The sequence below is a fragment of the Exophiala aquamarina genome, assembly GCF_000709125.1.
Source record: "Exophiala aquamarina CBS 119918 chromosome Unknown aczIA-supercont1.1, whole genome shotgun sequence".
NCBI classification, from domain to species: Eukaryota; Fungi; Ascomycota; class Eurotiomycetes; order Chaetothyriales; family Herpotrichiellaceae; genus Exophiala; species Exophiala aquamarina.
The window spans coordinates 5,231,490-5,249,857 of NW_013550587.1; the positions used below are offsets into that span (position 1 = coordinate 5,231,490).

At 51.3% G+C, this 18,368-nt stretch overlaps 3 protein-coding genes across 3 annotated transcripts; all 3 read left to right on the forward strand.

Moving 5' to 3' along the window:
- Window positions 1-2,464: 2,464 nt before the first annotated feature.
- Window positions 2,465-5,737, forward strand: A1O9_01829 (uncharacterized protein; the record flags this gene model as incomplete). The annotated part of the gene is made up of 1 exon (XM_013410987.1): window positions 2,465-5,737. The coding sequence occupies one exon, from the start codon at window positions 2,465-2,467 to the stop codon at window positions 5,735-5,737; it is 3,273 nt and encodes a 1,090-aa protein (XP_013266441.1).
- A 3,143-nt stretch (window positions 5,738-8,880) lies between these two features.
- A1O9_01830 (glutamine synthetase) lies at window positions 8,881-9,836 on the forward strand (the record flags this gene model as incomplete). Its single annotated transcript, XM_013410988.1, has 3 exons — window positions 8,881-9,271; window positions 9,330-9,725; window positions 9,778-9,836. The coding sequence occupies 3 exons, from the start codon at window positions 8,881-8,883 to the stop codon at window positions 9,834-9,836; spliced, it is 846 nt and encodes a 281-aa protein (XP_013266442.1).
- Window positions 9,837-13,798: 3,962 nt separating this feature from the next.
- On the forward strand, window positions 13,799-15,590 carry A1O9_01831 (uncharacterized protein; the record flags this gene model as incomplete). The annotated part of the gene is made up of 4 exons (XM_013410989.1): window positions 13,799-13,904; window positions 13,956-14,287; window positions 14,342-14,933; window positions 14,986-15,590. 4 exons carry the CDS (start codon window positions 13,799-13,801, stop codon window positions 15,588-15,590), a joined length of 1,635 nt encoding a protein of 544 aa, XP_013266443.1.
- Window positions 15,591-18,368: the final 2,778 nt, after the last annotated feature.

The window sequence follows — 18,368 nt, forward strand, 5'->3', positions numbered from 1 at the left end:
TATATACAAACAGTGCTGGTGGCGGTGGTTGGTCCTCGGGTGACTACTGACTAGCAATGGACATGTTCTGGTCTCGCGAGGATGCATGGATGTGGTATTTCTTTCCAATCGGAAGTGTGCTTTGTCGGGACCAAGGTACAGCGCGAGTAGGTTTCTCCATATTGAGCACGGAGGTACCGAGTGCAGAAACCAAGCTCTTGTTTGACGGATATGGACGGAGCAGAGGCATAGATGGTGACATGATGGACTAATCAGAGATGTGGCACGAACACGAACGAGAAGGGCGCGCCTGTACATACACGACGTGGGTGCTGTATTGGATTTAAACGAAGGAATGGAAAGCGGTGGATAGACCTATGTGGTAACCCCCCTGGATGCCTGCATGCGGAAGCCAGGAAAGCGAGCAGGACTCGTCTCGTGCGGCTCGTGCCAGTGTGTTTGGACTCTTGAGGAGGGACTTAGGACGGATACCGAATACCCAGGACTCAGGAGGAAGAGGAGTCATGGACTCATGGCAACTCCTGGCATGATAGGATCGTTCGGCCAGCTTTTGCGGCCCGGCCAGAGACGGCGTGGCTGTTTTAGGTAGTGGCAGAGTGGCACTGTCAGTCTGCATTTTGCATGCACCAGGTGACGAGGACGGGTCGGAAATACGGAGTGCCTCTTACTTGTGTCTCTCGCAAACTGTTGTACCCTCGTACCTGGTCGTAGTCTTCGAGCCGTTAACTAGTTACTCGCTACCGCAGGCTAAGGGTGCTAGATTTGTAGTAGTTGTCCTGTAAGTTTGTGGATATGGTGCACGGTGCGACGGGCTCCTTCCTCTATATACCGGGCGCCTGAAGGCAGCTGTCTACTGTACGTAGGGCTGCATTGTATGTAGTACATACTCCGTAATCAGTTCAGGGTACCCTTTCCCTCCTGGAGTCCTTGCACAGTTGTGACTCGCGACGTGACGTGACGTGACGTGACGTGACCTGATGCTTCCGCTCTCCCCTCAAGTCTCGCAAATTGGGTACTGGGACCATGGATGCACCTTCTGTACTGCCGATTTAATCGTTACAAACCTAGGATAGCTGCTTCCAAGTGACGGATCTTCAAGACGGCTTCCATTTCCCGGCTGCTATACCCATGTCATTCGGTCAACCATCATACCGCATCTCGCTAGTTAATAACCATGTATGTCAAGCACGAGCAGATCAACCCCCCTCCCCTGTAGATTGATAAAGAGCGTCCCAGATGCTGCTGCTCATGGTCATTGTTAATATAACAAGGACAAGAAGTATAGATGTCAGCAACACCAACAACAACAACAGCAGGCTTCAACAAATAGCGTCGTTGACCGTGGTGAGCGTGCTATGGTGACACCTATGTTGTCAAGACCATAGCAAGCAATTGGCCTTCCTATAGCCCGAAGAGAGGACATGCTTCATTTTCAGATTCTATTCTGGACTATGTTGCCTCAGACTTGCTCTTCAACCCGTAATGAACCAGGGCTTGGGATTGAGGTAGACATGTCCAGGATGACTTGCTCATACGAGGTACGGAGTACTCAACTTGGAGTACTGCATTCTATTTGATTGCACAAGATTTGCGACTAGTGGCCGACCTGCATGAACAAGATGGGTTGGTTCGACCAGGGGTTTGTTGGGTATATAGATAGTCCAGGATGACCTTGGGGTCACACCTACCAGCAAGCGCTGGGAACTCGGAGCCAAGTACCTACCTGGATACTTTTGCACGCCTTTTCTAATTAACCGAGCACCCAGTACGCGGTTCGAAGAACATATCGGACACGAGGAGCATGCAACCCAAGCGCAGATCCCTTGACCTGCCCCCATGGATTCCGATTTCTGTCTGTATAAGAGCATGACCTAGGGTCTCAGCCTCGTCCGGGAAGCATAAAACTTAGTATTGATTGCATCCTCGACTACGAGCTGCGACATACAGGCAGTGTGAGCTTGGCCACACTGGCCATCCCGACGCTCGTGTACTCCAGTACTGAGCGTGAGATACCTCTACGGTGGCTAAGGATGCCGGAAGCTTAGCTGAGCCGTCGCCACCAAGATGCCCTCAAGTCGGGCCCAGTGACCCAACTTAGGCTCGGCGGCCGCGGCAGGGCCCTTGGGCGACACTCGAGCAATTCCGAGGTGCCGAGCCTAGTATGACGCACCAACGCCAACACCACAATCGAGTTGTTCCATGTCTATCCGCTTCTGCCACTCTATCAATAAAACCTATCGAACTTCTATCAGCAAGCCTCGACCATAATTTCTTGTTTTCAAATACTAATTATCCACACTGTTCACTGTTTCTCGCCCCATCTTCCCTAGGTTTATCATCCTACCAAAACCCTTCGTGTCCCTGACAATGCGTTGAACCACCGTTGCTCCTGCCATCCGCTGGCTACCACGCTCTTTATTTACGCAAGTATATCACTGCTCGCGAGTATTGCTTGCATTATGCAATGGCCCTGGCGATCCCTCCTCTAGTTTCTTCAGGCATTGACTACGGAACATGTCCAACTCTCGAACCTCCTCCAACGACCTTCCCCTATCCCGACAACAGCGGCTCAACCAAAACTAATACTCGCTTCGAGTCAGATGCCACATTATACGACCATGGGGAGTCGAACAGGTCCAATGAGCCTTCGTCATGCCCTACAACCCCCAGACTAGAATCCAAGACACAGAATGATCGGCCTGGCCTTGCTGCGCGCAAATTTGAATCAGATCTCGCGCACCCAGCCGCGCCCAGGCAGCTTCGTCCTTTCAGAGCACACCAGTCCGCGTCAACGCATCATTTTGATGGCGCTGCTGACTCCACGGATGATGCCTCCTCTGAGGGTGGGGAGTTTCCCACCATCGCCAGATCATACACACAGCCTGCGAGCGCTGGACTTTCAAAAGCCCAGCTCAATCGAGTTCGCACACATCCAAAAGGCCGGGGACTCACAATAGGTAATGAGCATTTTGAATCGTCTGGCCGAATAGCAAGGGATGGGAGATTGACAATTTCTATCAACGAGGCAGCCAATAGCGGATACCTTGCCAAAGCCCTTGGTGCAACAATCGAGAGCCACCTCAGACCCCATCATCTGGCGGAAGAAAGGGCCTCACAACAAGCCAAAGCCGACTTTCTCCAAGCTAAACCAAACTTACAGGTTCCCCGGTTGAACATAGTGATCATGGTAATTGGAAGTCGTGGCGATATCCAACCGTTCCTGAAGATCGGAAAAATCTTGAGAGACAAGTACCGTCACCGGGTCAGGGTCGCTACACATCCAGCTTTCAAAACATTCATTCAAGAAGAAATCGGGCTCGAATTCTTTTCTGTTGGGGGTGACCCTTCCGAGTTAATGGCATTTATGGTTAAGAATCCAGGTCTGGTGCCTTCTTTGGAGACAGTAAAGGCTGGAGAGATAGGACGGCGAAGGGAGTCAATGTACCAAATGTTCCAAGGCTTTTGGAGGGCTTGTGTTAATGCAACTGACGACGAAACGGACACCACCAATCTGAAACTTGTCGGGACGAGTGTGCCTTTTGTCGCAGATGCAATCATTGCCAATCCGCCCTCCTTTGCCCATTATCATTGCGCGGAAAAACTCAGCATACCTCTCCACCTTGTCTTCACTTTCCCATACTCACCCACACAAGCATTTCCACATCCCCTGGCCAATATCAAAGCCTCCAATGTCGATCAGAGCTATACCAATTTCATGAGTTATCCACTGGTGGATCTCATGACCTGGCAGGGACTAGGTGATCTCGTTAATCGGTTCCGTGTTCTGACCCTAGGGCTGGAACCTGTGTCAACTCTATGGGCCCCCGGTCAGCTGTCGCGCCTCAAGGTGCCAATGACGTATCTTTGGTCGCCAGGACTGGTACCAAAACCTCGTGACTGGGGTCCCGAAATTGATATCGCAGGCTATGTTTTCCTCGACCTTGCCTCGTCCTTCAAGCCCCCAGGAGATCTTTTGACGTTCCTGGAGCGATCCGACGGTCGACCCCTGGTTTATATTGGTTTCGGCTCAATCTCTGGGATCGATGATCCCCATGCTTTTACTAAATTAATTTTTGAAGGGGTTGCCAAGGCAGGGGTACGAGCCATCATTAGCAGAGGCTGGGGAGGGATGGGCGACGGAATGGATAAAGCTGATGGCATCTTCATGGTTGATAATGTCCCTCACGATTGGCTGTTCCACAGAGTAGATGCTGTTGTCCACCATGGAGGAGCGGGCACGACAGCGGCAGGTCTACGATATGGTAAACCTACACTCATTATTCCCTTTTTCGGGGATCAACCATTCTGGAGTGCGATGGTAGTCAAAGCAGGTGCCGGCGCCAAAGAGGCGCTTCCTTTGAAGAAACTTACGGTGGACAAGTTTGCGGAGGGGATTCTACAATGCTTAGAGCCAGAATCGAAAGCGAACGCCGAGGAGATTGCCAAAAGCATTGAAGAGGAAGGTGATGGTGCAGAAAATGCAGTCGACTCTTTTCATCGAGCATTGGACCTGGACGCGATGCGCTGTCATATATTCAAAGATCGGGTGGCTGTCTGGAAGGTGAAGCACGCGAACAGCCAGTTGTCTGCTCTGGCTGCTGATGTGTTGGTCGACAACAAGCAATTGCAATGGTCAGACTTACATTTGAAAAGGAACCGAGAATGGTCTGATTTCCAAGGCCCAGGAGAGCCGATCACGGGGGCTGGAGGCGTTGTGGTTTCTGCATTTCATGAAGCCTTTCAAGAACTCTGCGAGATGCACGAAACGACCAAGAGAGATATCAGGGCTTACGAGAAACGGCGGCAAAAACGCAAGAACAAGTCTGTGAGCGAGGGCCTTCTGCTTCCAGGACGCATCGCATACGCAACCCGGGGAACGAGCGTGGAGGCACAGAGAATGGAGCATGCCCGTTTGCAACAGGAGTTGAACTTGCAGGGGGAGGCCGAACCTTCCAAACTTTCCTTTGCTCATGTGCGGCCTAATGACAATGCGCAAAGACCTGCCAACTTGACCAGGATCACAACCGCGTCATCAAATGCACCACCTGCTGTGGTGGCTGTCATGAGGGATGTGGGCCACGGGATTGGACGTTCAAGTCGTGCGATTGTATCCTTGCCATTGAAGTTATGGAATGCTACAGCGCTCGGCTTCCACAATGCGCCTAGGTTATATGGCGATAAGACGGTTCGGCCAGCGCCACAGAGAATCAGCGGGTTCCGGTCTGGTGCTAAAGCTGCAGGGAACGAATTTGTATATGGTATTTACGACGGGGTAACGGGTCTAGTCCGACTTCCATATCTTGAGGTTCAGGAGGAAGGTCTTTCGGGGTTGCCCAAAGGGGTGGCGCGTGGCATGGGAGGCTTCATCCTGAAACCGATCTCTGGAGTGCTTGGTCTCGGGGCGTACACTTTCAAGGGTCTTCACAAAAGCATGCGACGACGATTTCGCGATACCGAAAAAACAGATCGATGGATTCGACGAGCAAGAATTGCCCAAGGTCAGAGGGAAAGTCAAGGACTGAAAGAAGAGGCCGGAGATGATGATTCTGCAACACCTCCCTTTGATAAGTCGAAAGTAATCGAACGCGTGCGTGATCATGCGCTGAAGAAGTGGAAAACAGCCGAACAACAGCTTGTCAGCGAGGCTCGAGAGAGGGAAAATCACTGCTCCAAGTGGAACCGACAACATGAGCAAAGTCCTCGAGTCGAACCATCACAACGAGCACGGACTGGTTGAGGTAACAAAATGTTGCATGCAACGCCCGGATCAGGCACGGAGTGTCTCGTACTTAGCTGCATTTGGAACCTCGCTCGGCACCCGACTCTTCTCCCCGACGGGCTCGACCTGGACACGATTGAAGTCGGAAACGAACAAGATCGGGTGAGGGGCTCCGGCCACTTCCTTCAGAGATCATGTCATGGCCTTAGTCTTGCATTAAGGTCAAGCCAATCACAGGCGCACGATAAGGCCGAGGCCAACCAATGGTATTGAGGCAATTCTGCGAATAGAGTTTGAACCCAAAATGGCAAGAAGGAGCGTGACGCCACCGCCGAGAAACTTGGGGAACCCTTCGACGCCCACATCGGCGGATGGGACTGTTCGTCTGTGCTGATTACCGGACATTATTACGGATTATTATTGACGCGGTTGGTAGGTGGCTGAGTCATGTACAGATCTACGTACGAGTAGATTCGATCTGCCGCAGGAAGGGGAGGAGTTTGGAAATAACGAGTACTAGAGCTGCTCGTCATTGTCTTCACATTCCCAAGATACCCCATTATCAGTTAGTACTTGGTCACAGGACCTACATCATACGCAAGAAGTTCGATTTGGTCGCGAATAACATCTTGGAGCATCCATCGACTTGCTTCTGGAGACGGAAGGAGTCAAACATTGAATGTTGGATTTAGCGAGAATGTATCCCTTAGACCTGTTCCGGGATAGCACTACCGGAGCTGACCATATTAATTAATTCCACCTAGCGGCACCGAGTTAGTGTTTTGGAATCAGAGCGTTGGAGGCAGGCTCGGGGTGATGATAGTGCGAGCATAAGCAATTCCATTCCTGGGGAGACCACTCGTACTCGTGAATTTTACGAGGTAATGATGGTGTACAGTAGACGTGGCATTTGTAGCAACTACCAAGGTACTCCGTACTTGGTACTAGATGCCGAGCGCCGAGTCCCCGGATTCTCCTGAGCCACTGGTGAATTTTGGATCCAAGACAGCTTGTAAGTACCAAGAACACAGTCAGCTTCGGTTCACACTACTGGTGGGTGACTGGCCGCTCCAGGCAAGACATCAAACACACGAGGCGCTCGTGCGAATTAGACACAGTGCAAAAGGCTGACAAAACTGCATCACTCGTAATTGGAGATGTGACACACGGCGTGGCCCTTTTTGCCCAGGTGCCGGCCCCCAGGATTCAGCAGGTGGAGCGTCATCACACCACTCGGCACTCGTCAGAAACAAAATACTGGGTGATCATTTGCAGCAGACAGTTCTTATTGTGCTCGAGAGAGTCGATTGATTCCATGAGGAATTTCCATCGAGTCAGGACAACTTCCCTTATCTTTTGAGCGACTGGGGGCACACACACCAAGTGGATCCAATGACCCTTGGCTTCATATGGAGGGAAGGAGGCGAGGGAGGGGGGTGGAATCCTAGAAATGGAAGTGTGCCCACGTTGGTGGTTCGTCGCCTGCGTCTTAGTTAAACAGTCCTGCCTATGGGGACGAGGGGGCGTCAAGGGACACGCTCACCCTGCCTAAACTTAGGTAAACTCGGTCCTGTAGACTGGGCCCCTAACGTGAGCAGAGTAACCATCATCAGTGTCTGTTCAGCTCTAGGCAAACCCTCGGCTTGTTGCTCTTGTTTGCAGCGAATATTGATGCGTCAGATGAGACCAGATCGCCGAGCTGAGACTGAGACTGAGACTGAGTGATTCTCAGATGGTAGTTGGGGTACACGTAGGTTTCACCGGTTATCTGTTACCAAGTTGACAGTCGTAGTCAAAGTGGACGGGCCGACGTGGTTGTTCAACATGTTCAACATAAATTGAATCCGGCGAGCAGTGCAGGCGCAGTGGCCACCCATGAGTCGGGAAGTCGTGCCTACGGAGTACCTCGTACCGATAGCAGTGGGTTTGTTGGTGGGCTGGTCCCCAGTCGGGTTAGCCCCACGACGCTGACCCGAGCAGGGGTGGCCGCTGGCCACTGCCACCTGGCCAGCGGCACAAGGAAAAGTTGGGGTGAATTGGGATCCTTGTGCGGCGTGCCTGCCACTAAATCGCTACTACTGCCCCTCCAATCCAATACCACATCCACCATCGGATCTTCTAGGGCAGCTTCCTTTGTTCTGCTGCTCGCTGGCTTCATTTATTATTATTTATTGCTTCTGCTTCTGCTTCTTTCTTCAAAAACCCGTCTCGCCCTTTCCGCTCGACTCTTATCGTTCTCACTCTTCATATCCATTTTATTGTCACCCTCACTTCCCACAATCTCCTCACCGTCGCTGGTAGTATCCTTCCTTCATACACCTCTTATCCATCCATATCTCCACAACCCACACTTAATCATGGTGAGCCCGACCACTTCATCCGTTCGCTTCTTTGCGCCAAACCAAAACAAGCAAACAACTGAACAATTGAACTGACCGAACATTACAGGCTGCCGGTGTTGGTGAATCCACTATCGTCTCAAATGCCGCCAATGTGAGTCTTCTTAATTTATCCTCACACCAAAATCACCCAGACTGACTTGATTTTCTCAGCTGGCGAAATATATGGCATTGGACCAAAGGGGAAAGGCCCTGGCTGAGTACATTTGGATTGATGGTACCAATGGCCTGAGGAATAAGACAAAGGTAAGCAGTTTGTTTACATTCTCGTATCTCATTCAGACCCCATCTCGCGTCTTCCGTCAATCCAACAATTCAGTGGTGCGACTGGACTCTAGAATCGCTGGATGCGGTGGACGTGGTTTTTCCCTGAACCAGAACACGATGACGGCTACGCAAATCGTCCCACGCCCTGCAGGCCAGACCTGCCTTTGAGGCGGTGCGCTACAGCCACAGTATTTCGTTTCGCCAGCGCCGACACTCCGCCGCGATGATTCTGTCGTCAGCCCGGCGGGATTGGCCGACTTCTCGGCACGACGTCAACGCTCACCCAAAATTATTTGCCGCACCCACGGCTTAGCGGCAAATTGACACATTCAAATCAATATGACTTGCAGACGAACTCCCGACTAACTTGGCATTTTCTAGACCCTGGACAAGGCTCCCAAAAGCGTCGATGACCTCCCCGAGTGGAACTTCGATGGCTCCTCCACCCTACAAGCCCCGGGCGATAATTCCGATGTCTACATCCGACCCGTCGCCATGTACCCCGATCCCATCCGTTTGGGTGACAACGTCTTGGTCATGTGTGAGACCTGGGATCCGGATGGAACTCCCAACAAGTTCAACTACCGCCATGAAGCCGCACGACTCATGGAGGCAAACGCCGAGCACGAAGTCTGGTTTGGGTTGGAGCAAGAATATACCCTTCTCGGCGCTGACGGCTGGCCATATGGCTGGCCTAAGGGTGGTTTCCCTGGTCCCCAAGGCCCTTACTACTGCGGTGTCGGCACTGGTCGTGTCTACTGCCGCGACATTGTCGAGGCCCACCATAAGGCTTGCATGTATGCTGGCATCAACATTTCAGGCACCAATGCCGAGGTCATGCCTGCCCAGTGGGAATACCAAGTTGGTCCTTGTGAGGGTATTGACCGTAAGTTCCCGCTGCCCCATCACTCTACGTCGAACTTTTACTAATCCGTGATATTCAGTTGGTGACCAACTTTGGGTCTCCCGATGGCTCCTTCACCGTATCGCCGAAGAATTCGGCGCAAAGGTCTCCTTCAAGCCTAAGCCAATCCCTGGCGACTGGAACGGCGCTGGTCTTCACTCCAATGTCTCCTCCAAAGAAATGCGTGAAGAAGGCGGTATGAAACACATTGAGGAAGCTATGAAGAAGCTTGAGAAGCGTCACATGGAGCACATCAAGGTATACGGTGAAGGCAATGCAGACCGTATGACAGGTGCCCACGAGACTTCCAGTATCGACAAATTCACCTGGGGCGTCGCCAACCGCGGCTCTTCTGTTCGTATCCCACGTGCCTGCGCCCGGGAAGGCAAAGGTTACTTTGAGGATCGACGACCTGCTTCTAATGCTGACCCTTATCGTAAGTCCCTGTCCAAAACCGACCCCTATCAACTAGACGCTAACATGTGCAGAAATCACTGGCATCCTCGTCGAGACCATGTACGGATCGTTACCCGAGGAGAAGTTCTGAGTGCACTGCTTTTGGTTTAAGAGAATTCGGTGAAAAAGCCGAGGCTGATTAAAGAAGCTGATCACCAAGGGTACGTGGCGTTGATGGGATACAAATGAGCGACTTGTTCGATTACATAACTGCAAATGTTGACTGTGGTTGCTTGGTCGTTAGAGAGCGACTTGACTTGACTTTTGACATGATGCTCCGACCGAGCAAATAGACCTACCTAAAGCTGAGGTGATGTTGACCCGGTTATATCATCATACATGATCATTAGTAGATACACCCCCGAATTCAAAAAGAAAATTTAAAACATGTTCAATGCTTTCATTCTCATTGCGAGTGCTTCTTTCGGTCGTCATTCGTCCCAAGGAGACTCAATTCCACACTCCATACTGCTCGGAATTCTCTTGCCGTCAAAGATGTAGCGATTTATATTGACACTCACCTCACAATCTCCTTTTCCACTTTCATGATCCGATTTCAACCTCGGCATTCTGGAACAGAAGGAGGTGCTAGTAGGGTTCTGACATACTCCATACTGCTGCCTCCTGCCATTGCTCCCTCCAATGGAATTCGGTTCCCATTGTTGGGTTCAGACTAAAACAAGACAAGTCTGACACTGCTATTACAGAGAACCAGCATATGTATGTAGGCCAAGCAACGTTCGAAGCTATCAGGAAACCGGAGGAGGGAGACGGGAGCGCAAGGCTACGAGTTACATAAAACATGACAAAAGGTTCTCGCAGGCCCGGTCAGATTGAAACACTGCTAACGAAGCTTGTTGCATGCAAGGTCCCCAAAGCACATGAAGGGCTCAGGCACAATTATCCCGTGAACATGTCCAGTGAGGCTCGGCTGTCGGTCAACAAGGGGAGAACGACCAGGATTCCATGCGGGCCCCAGCAGTTCTCGCACGCGGATATAATCGGTGGGGGGAAGAATTCCACGTGGGAGACAAGGCCCTGGCTCACGGATGGGCCGGTCCTCTCCTCTTACCAGGCTGCATGACTGCAGGGGAAACCAGTAAATGCCGCCAACGATGGTCAGCAGCACGACATCGCTGATGCCACGCCTGGTTAGCGGTGGACCGTGGTCAAGGTGGAAGGCATGGATGGTTCCGACCCGGGGGCCCGATCTCATGGGATCGAGGCAAGACACTCTGGGAAAATGGGATGGGGGGAGAGTGGGTTCCGCTCACTTATCAGTAGTCGCTGTGATCGTGGTCGCGGTCGTCCACCTTATCGTCTCCGCTCCTCCCTCAACGCCTACCTCTATACTCGGTATTCTCTGGGGCGATGTCCGCTCTCGCCCCCGCCCCGCGGTGGTCGGAAGGCCCACCTGCTTGGTATCGCTGGCGATGTAGCAAGGGCATGGGTTCCCCGAAACTGGAAGAGTCAAAGGCTTGGCCGCTGTTAGATCAGTTGATGAGAGATAGCAGCCCAGACCTTCCTTTCCTATTCTGGTCTCCATCATGACCCTGACCCTAACCTGGAGAGCAACATCTTAAACTGCCCGGTCGTTCTGCGTTGGGAAATGGCGGCAAACGAGCTTAGGACTGATAGGCAAATGCTTGACGCTCGTGTGAAGAAGGGACCTGTAATGTCAGAAGTGCTTTGACATCATGACATTGACATGCTTGTGCTGCAAGATAAGGACCTGCAGGATGATCACTGTTGATTAGCGGACAGGCTGTTGGGCTAGAACGTCACCGGCCTGATAAGGGACTCGAAAAGAATCTCATTCGGCCGGCCACTGCCTCCTTGGACAGCTGTTGCTGCGCAATCTCGTGTCCCCACATGAATCGTGATACAGACGTACGAGCATGATTATTTGATCTTCCAGTCTCGCAAGAGCTCGGCAACAAAAGAGCCACGGCATGTTGGGATCGAGCATTGATGCTCCATCAGAAACAATTCAGGCTTGGTATATACAAATGCTGGGCGTTTTGCCCGAACGAAAACTTTTCAACAGCATGACCTGAAAAGTTCTTTTTTGGCAGCTCGACCAGAGGGACTAACGACCTACTCAAGGATCTCCCAAGGCGCGACCAAGGGTGTACAAAAGTAAGCAGGCGCGATGGCAGCTTCCATGGCATTTTCAGTTCCCCGGGGAAAGGATGCACTTGCTCTCCCCGAGAGTCCGAGACTGTTTGAGGCAGGATAGGCAGAGTGCTGAGCATGACAGAGATCGATGTGTTATGGTGCAAAGTTTGGCGACAGCCGAGGGACAGATCCAATGAGCTCACGTGCTCAGCATGTGACTGTGTGTCACGATTGGATGTAAGGCTGCAAAGATAAGGATGGAGCCGAACCAGGGTTTGATGGTCGCATGTCTGTGAAACGCATCAAGTGCCAGGGCGCCCGTGCTGTCCACGCCCACACGTGTCATGCAGCCAGCCGATTCGTGAAAGATAGCGGCGCCCATCGGCCTCTCGGGCCCGCTAGGAAGCCCCTTGCATGAGACCTGGAAATGGCCATTTTACCAGTGGCCCAACGTGGAAGCAAAGTTCAGCGGCTTGATTCCCACCAGTTCCACTATCGTGCAGAGATAAGGCTGCTTACTCTGATTGGCTCGACTCAATCTGCATCTTCTTTCAACGTCGATGAAATGAGTAAATTGACCATTCTCGAGATACACCACTGCCACTCTCCAGCAGAAACCCCGTGCGTACAAATCGGGCTTACTTGGCATTACGCGACATAAATCAACTCTGTGCGAACCTGTCCGAGTGTTGGAGTGACCCAAGCTCCCCGACAATTCAATTCCATGGCCGAGGAGGTAACAACGCCCGTTCTCAACGCTTTGGAGATCTTACCGTGCCGAGTACGGATCAGATGCTATGCTACTACTATGGACCGGTATGCATACAATTACTCCGCCTGCAAATCCTTCGTACCAGACGGGCCGAAACTCCAGGAGAAGCAAGCTTAAGCCAAATTCCATGCCAAGAACGGCTGTGCCCAGTAACAGTTTCATATTGCTCGCATGGAGCATGCGATATCGAGGTTTGCGCTTGCTTTTGTTGCTTGTCAATCGGTGTCCATGGGCGCCAAGAATTTAGCCGGGCTTGGCGGCTGCGGATGTGGAACCAGGAATGGGATATCCCAAGCTCCCAACTCAAAGCAAAACCAAAGCAATACCTTTGGATAACAAGAATAGGTCTATCATGTTCTTCCGACCCACTCACATATGCAGGAAAAAAGGCTCGGCATCATTCTCCTTTCGACAGAAACTCGTCTCTTATGCAATATCAATCCACATCTAAGGTTCACAACAGGGCGGCAAAGTGGGCCAATCTAACCCAGAGCACAGGCACCTTACACTCATTCCTCTCGCCTCTCGCCTCATGCCTCATGCCTCAAAAACCATTCTGGCACCGAATAATACCCCCCTGTATGAAGTACGTACCGATCGATTCCACCCTCGTCCCTCGCACCCGAACCCCAAACATCGACTGACATGCACTCCACTGATCCACGCCACCCCTGTTACCTGACCACAACCCAGACCCATGACACGACTCGAGATTCTTTGCTAACTACTCCTACCGAGTACTAGTTCACTATTTTCTTTTCCCCCAAAGCTCGATCCGCTGCTGACTATGACGATTCGTTCCGATTTCGCCCTGTCCAATTCCATCTCATTCACCTCGTAAACCTTTCAGCTCACTTTCCTTTTCTTTACGCCTTTTCCAAACTTAAGCGAGCGAAAAAAGGCCTTTGTTATACCTCCTCTCTCCCTGCGTTCCTCACCTCTTCCCACATCCTCGTTCGTTGTTCCCATTCTTCTTACCTAACAGGGACAGCTTTCCCTTTACACAATCCTCGATCGGGTGCATACTAGTACTTGGTACTCTATACGTTTACGCTCACGTGTGGCTTGGTCTACGCTGTCCTTCGGCTGCACAGGCGTTAATTACAACCCGCCCTGAAACAGTTGCGATTCTCCAGAACGACGACAACACTTAAGCACCAAAAATGTCGGAAATTTCCGATTACCTTCCCTCTTATGCCTCATACAACTGGACCGGCGCCCCAGCTGATTATACCCTGTCCACAAATGCAGATACTGGTGGTGATTCTAGTATGCATTTTGCCAAGTGGTGACAAGTAATATTCTAATGCCAAATCACAGATGTCGAAAACTTGAACAAATGGTACCAGTCGGGAGACACTGCCTACATTATTCTCTCATCATGTCTGGTCTTGATCATGGTGCCCGGTCTGGGATTTCTGTACTCTGGTCTTGCACGCAGAAAGTCCGCGTTGTCAATGATGTGGGCTTGTATGGCTGCCGGGAGTGTCATCAATTTTCAATGGTACTTCTGGGGTTACTCCCTGACCTTTTCTGCGACCGGTGAGAGTGGATTTATCGGCGATCTGAAGCACTTTGGCTTGAAGAATGTGCTCGGAAGTCCTAGTCCCGGTTCGCCGCTTGTTTCCAGCCTGCTCTACTCCTTCTACCAGGTATTTATGACTGTATTCAGTTTTGCGCCAAAATCCATCTGACTTATCTCACAGATGCAATTCTGTTGCGTTACTGCGGCAATCGTTGCAGGCGCTGTGGCTGAGCGAGGTAGATTGTTGCCCTTCCTTGTCTGGACATTCCTCTGGGCAACTCTCGTCTACAACCCGATCGCCTGCTGGGCTTGGAACGTGAACGGCTGGGGTTATAAATACGGTGTCATGGATTATGCCGGAGGTGGTCCTGTCGAAATCGGATCTGGTCTATCTGCATTGGCCTATTCGATGGTCCTTGGAAAGCGACAAGAGAAGATGATGCTCAATTTCCGCCCGCACAATGTCTCGTTCATCCTCCTCGGGACAGTGTTTCTATGGTTTGGCTGGCTTGGATTCAATGGTGGTTCCTCATTTGGTGCCAACTTGAGAGCTGTGATGGCTTGTTGGAATTCCAATTTGACTGCCACTTTTGCCGCGGCTACATGGGTTCTTCTGGACTTCAGACTCGCCCGAAAATGGTCCATGGTTGGTTGGTGCTCTGGCACGATCTCTGGACTAGTCGCAGCTACTCCAGCTTCAGGGTATCTCGACACTTGGGGAAGTGTTGCTTTGGGCGTTGCTACTGGAGTCATTTGCAATTTTTCTACCAAGAGTATGTTTGCGACCGTATCTGTGTATGTTTCGTTACTAACGAGTGGTTTTAGTCAAGTTCTGGATTAGAATCGACGATTCAATGGATGTGTTCGCTGAGCACGGCGTCGCCGGCATCGTTGGCTTGATTTTCAATGCTCTTCTTGGTGTCGATTATGTTGTCGGTCTGGACGGGGTCAACACCGGCGGCGAGAATCCTGAGACTGGCACAGGAATTGGAGGGTGGCCAATTGGCAACTACCGTCAGTTATACATTCAGGTTGCGTACATCGTCGCCTGCAGCGCATACGCATTCGCCGTCAGCGCAATTCTCGCCTACGCCGTCAATTTCATTCCTGGTCTTCACCTTCGCGCATCCGAAGAGGCAGAACTCCTGGGCATGGATGATGATCAACTAGGCGAATTTGCGTACGATTACGTCGAGGTTCGGCGCGATTACCTCGCATGGACACCTTCGAGCAAAGATCAACATGGCCTTGATCCAGATATGCCTCAAGAGCACCGCCATGGCATTGAAGAGCATTCAAGGCTGATCAAGAGCAGTAATGATGCCAGCTCCAGTTCGAACAATGCCGAACCTAGCCCTCAAGCACCGGGTGTTCGCCACGCCGAAGCCGCCGAGGACCAGGAAAAGACTCCGCATGCAACAACGCAATAAAGGATTTAGCCACATGGATATTGGTGCGAAACCGCCAACTTGTCTATCTCATTGTGCCTTCCTTGGGTTTGGAGGCCGGTGTGAAAGCTGTTGATGTGTTTTGAGGCAGTCAAAATCAAAGTGTACGGGCCTGAGCCAAGGCAATCACTGAATACCTTTCCTGTATACCCAAACTCTTGTTGTTTTACCTTGCGGAGCGTTGCTATTGGGGTGCTGGACCAGCGAAGACATATCTGATATACACCTGCAATTTTTCCTTTTGAAACCACTCCCTGCGGAGGGGCGCCCGATGAACTTTTCATCCCTTTTCAAGAATATGCAATACGTACCGACGCGTTTATTTCCAACTAGAAGTGACTACCTGATCTCGTTGCGCTCTACAGCCCCAGACACACATGGTTCCAGCAGCTGAAGGCTCATCACAGCTCGATCACTGAAACCGACGACGCTACTTGATCATCCGGCCGTGGTTAGGGTCACGATATACCGTGCCTGCATCACCGAAATATAAACGCAGCTGAAACAAGGACCTGCATGCGGGCATGGATCTGACTATGCTTGCTACCGAGCTCTAGCTGCTGCCCGGACACATGAGACAGTCCAATGACAAGGAAGCATGGAATGACCGCGTGATGGATCGTAATATCTTCACATGTCTGCTAATTACGTGTTACACAGCAAGCGAGGAGGGAAACATCATGTGCACAGATGATCAAAAAAAGAAAAGGAAAGCCTGGTTCGGGTCGTGATCATACGAGCTGAGCAATTCAAATTTTGGATCCTGTTGCTTGCTTCTGCCGATTGCCGATTGCCATTTCGAGCGCTTTTCTCTTATCTTTGGACTGTTGACCTTTTCGGGTGATATACCTACAAGTACTCGTACCGTTGCCCTTGGCTCGCCTAGCTTTTACGTGATAGGAGAACTTGTGGCTCAGCTTGCGGTGCCGTTAGCTTCACACCCCTACCTCGAAGATAGGGGCGCGAATCCTTTATCTGTAAGGGCCCCTTATGAGGCATCATCGGCCTGACAGTGCAGCCATCTTGCCAAATCTGCCGAGAATTATTTGGACGTAAATTACCTCTCCGGAGGGCAGCTGGTAAAGAGCTAAATGAGTACTCTCTTTTTTCACCCTTCCCCCCATTCTCAACCGACAAAAGCAACGGGAATCTATTTCCGTGGGTCTCTGATTTCCTACTTCGGAGCCCTCTCCTCCCCTTTACTTCTTGGGCGGCAATGACCAGCCCTTGACCTTGAAATCCTTGACAAGTGACGACAAAGCATCTGCGTGATTGAGCAGTCGTCTGACTCGCTGTTCTATACGTTCCATACGAAGTACCTATCGGTCTGTCCTCGATCAGTACACAGCAAGTGATGCAGGGCATCATATGCGTATGCATGAAGCAAGCGTTTGAGACGGCCTCACTAACCTGGGTCATCACTTCAAACTCCTGATAATGTAGTCGGAAAAGAATGACAAAGTGAGACAACCGGGCTCGGAAGCAAGGTCGGCAGACAGCGAGATCGACCCGAAGAATGAAGTCTCGAACTACGGCTACAAGAATCATCGGTCCTTGCATCGTCGGTCAATGGCTGGGGACCCTGTGCCAATAAATTGCGTTGGAGTGGGTGGCTCTCTGTCTCTGTTTGGATCAGAAATTCATCCGCATTCAGCAAGCAACGAGACGGAATTGGTTAGCGTCCCTCGGGTGGCGTTCTACCTTGTTTTTTTCGGCGCCAAGCCACAGCCTTACAGAGCTCAGCCTTGCTGCACCCTACCTCAAAAACGCGTGCAGATGAATCAGGCTTACACTCATGGCGGCGAGGGATTAATAGACATACAAAGATTCTCATCCTCATTCAGAGAAGGCTTTGGGAATCACGCTTGTTTGTTGCTGCAGTTGTACGACCCTCTGCCGCCGTGGTGCCTGGCGTTATTGGGCATGGGTCATGGTGAGGATGCCGCATGCATGCGAGATCGATGGCGCGAATGCAACCAAAGATAGGAAGCGCTGGAATGTCTTGGACGTGTATGCACTGTTTTTCCCAGTGCATTGATTGCTGCCATTGTGAGTAGTCGTCTATAGTTGACTTCTATGCATAGCACCCCGTGACTTGCCACCGTTGGAATTCTGGAGGATCTACATGACTCGACGGCGGAAACTTTGTTCTTGCAAGCAAGCTTTTTCCGAGGTCCTCAGTGTGATGCCTATGACATGACAACGGCTGCCGCTTATTTGACGCTTGGTAGAAAACACATGGGATCGCGTCCGAGATTCCTCCTCGAGACTCCTCAAACTAAGAATAAAATCTTGGGCGAGCCGCGAGCCCGTAAAGCACGAGTGCAGCAACGCGGAGGCAGGTTGTCAAATTGGCAAACTCATGGAGAACCGGGAGCCCTTGGCCAGCTAGAAGCACAATCAATGATGGCGGGACAGGGGACAGAGGGTCAGAGCCTGTATCTTTGACACATCAAGGAAGAAATTCGACATTGGATCAAGAGGAAGAAGCGGCCGACGGATCCAAAGCCTCCCAGAGAAGCCTAGGCGACATTCGAAAGCAGCATGAGGTGACGAAATTGACCATTAATATTCGTACGCCAAGTTTGAAAGATGATGGGTATGACAATGAGATTAAGGATGTTACATTTCATAGCCGACCACTAAAGGGGGAGGGAGGTCCCCTCTCTCGTTGGCAGTCCCTCTGTGAGCTCTTATCCTCCGAGATCCAAAGTGTTTGCTAGCTTCTACAGCAGCTTTGTGTTGATGATTTCAAGAGAG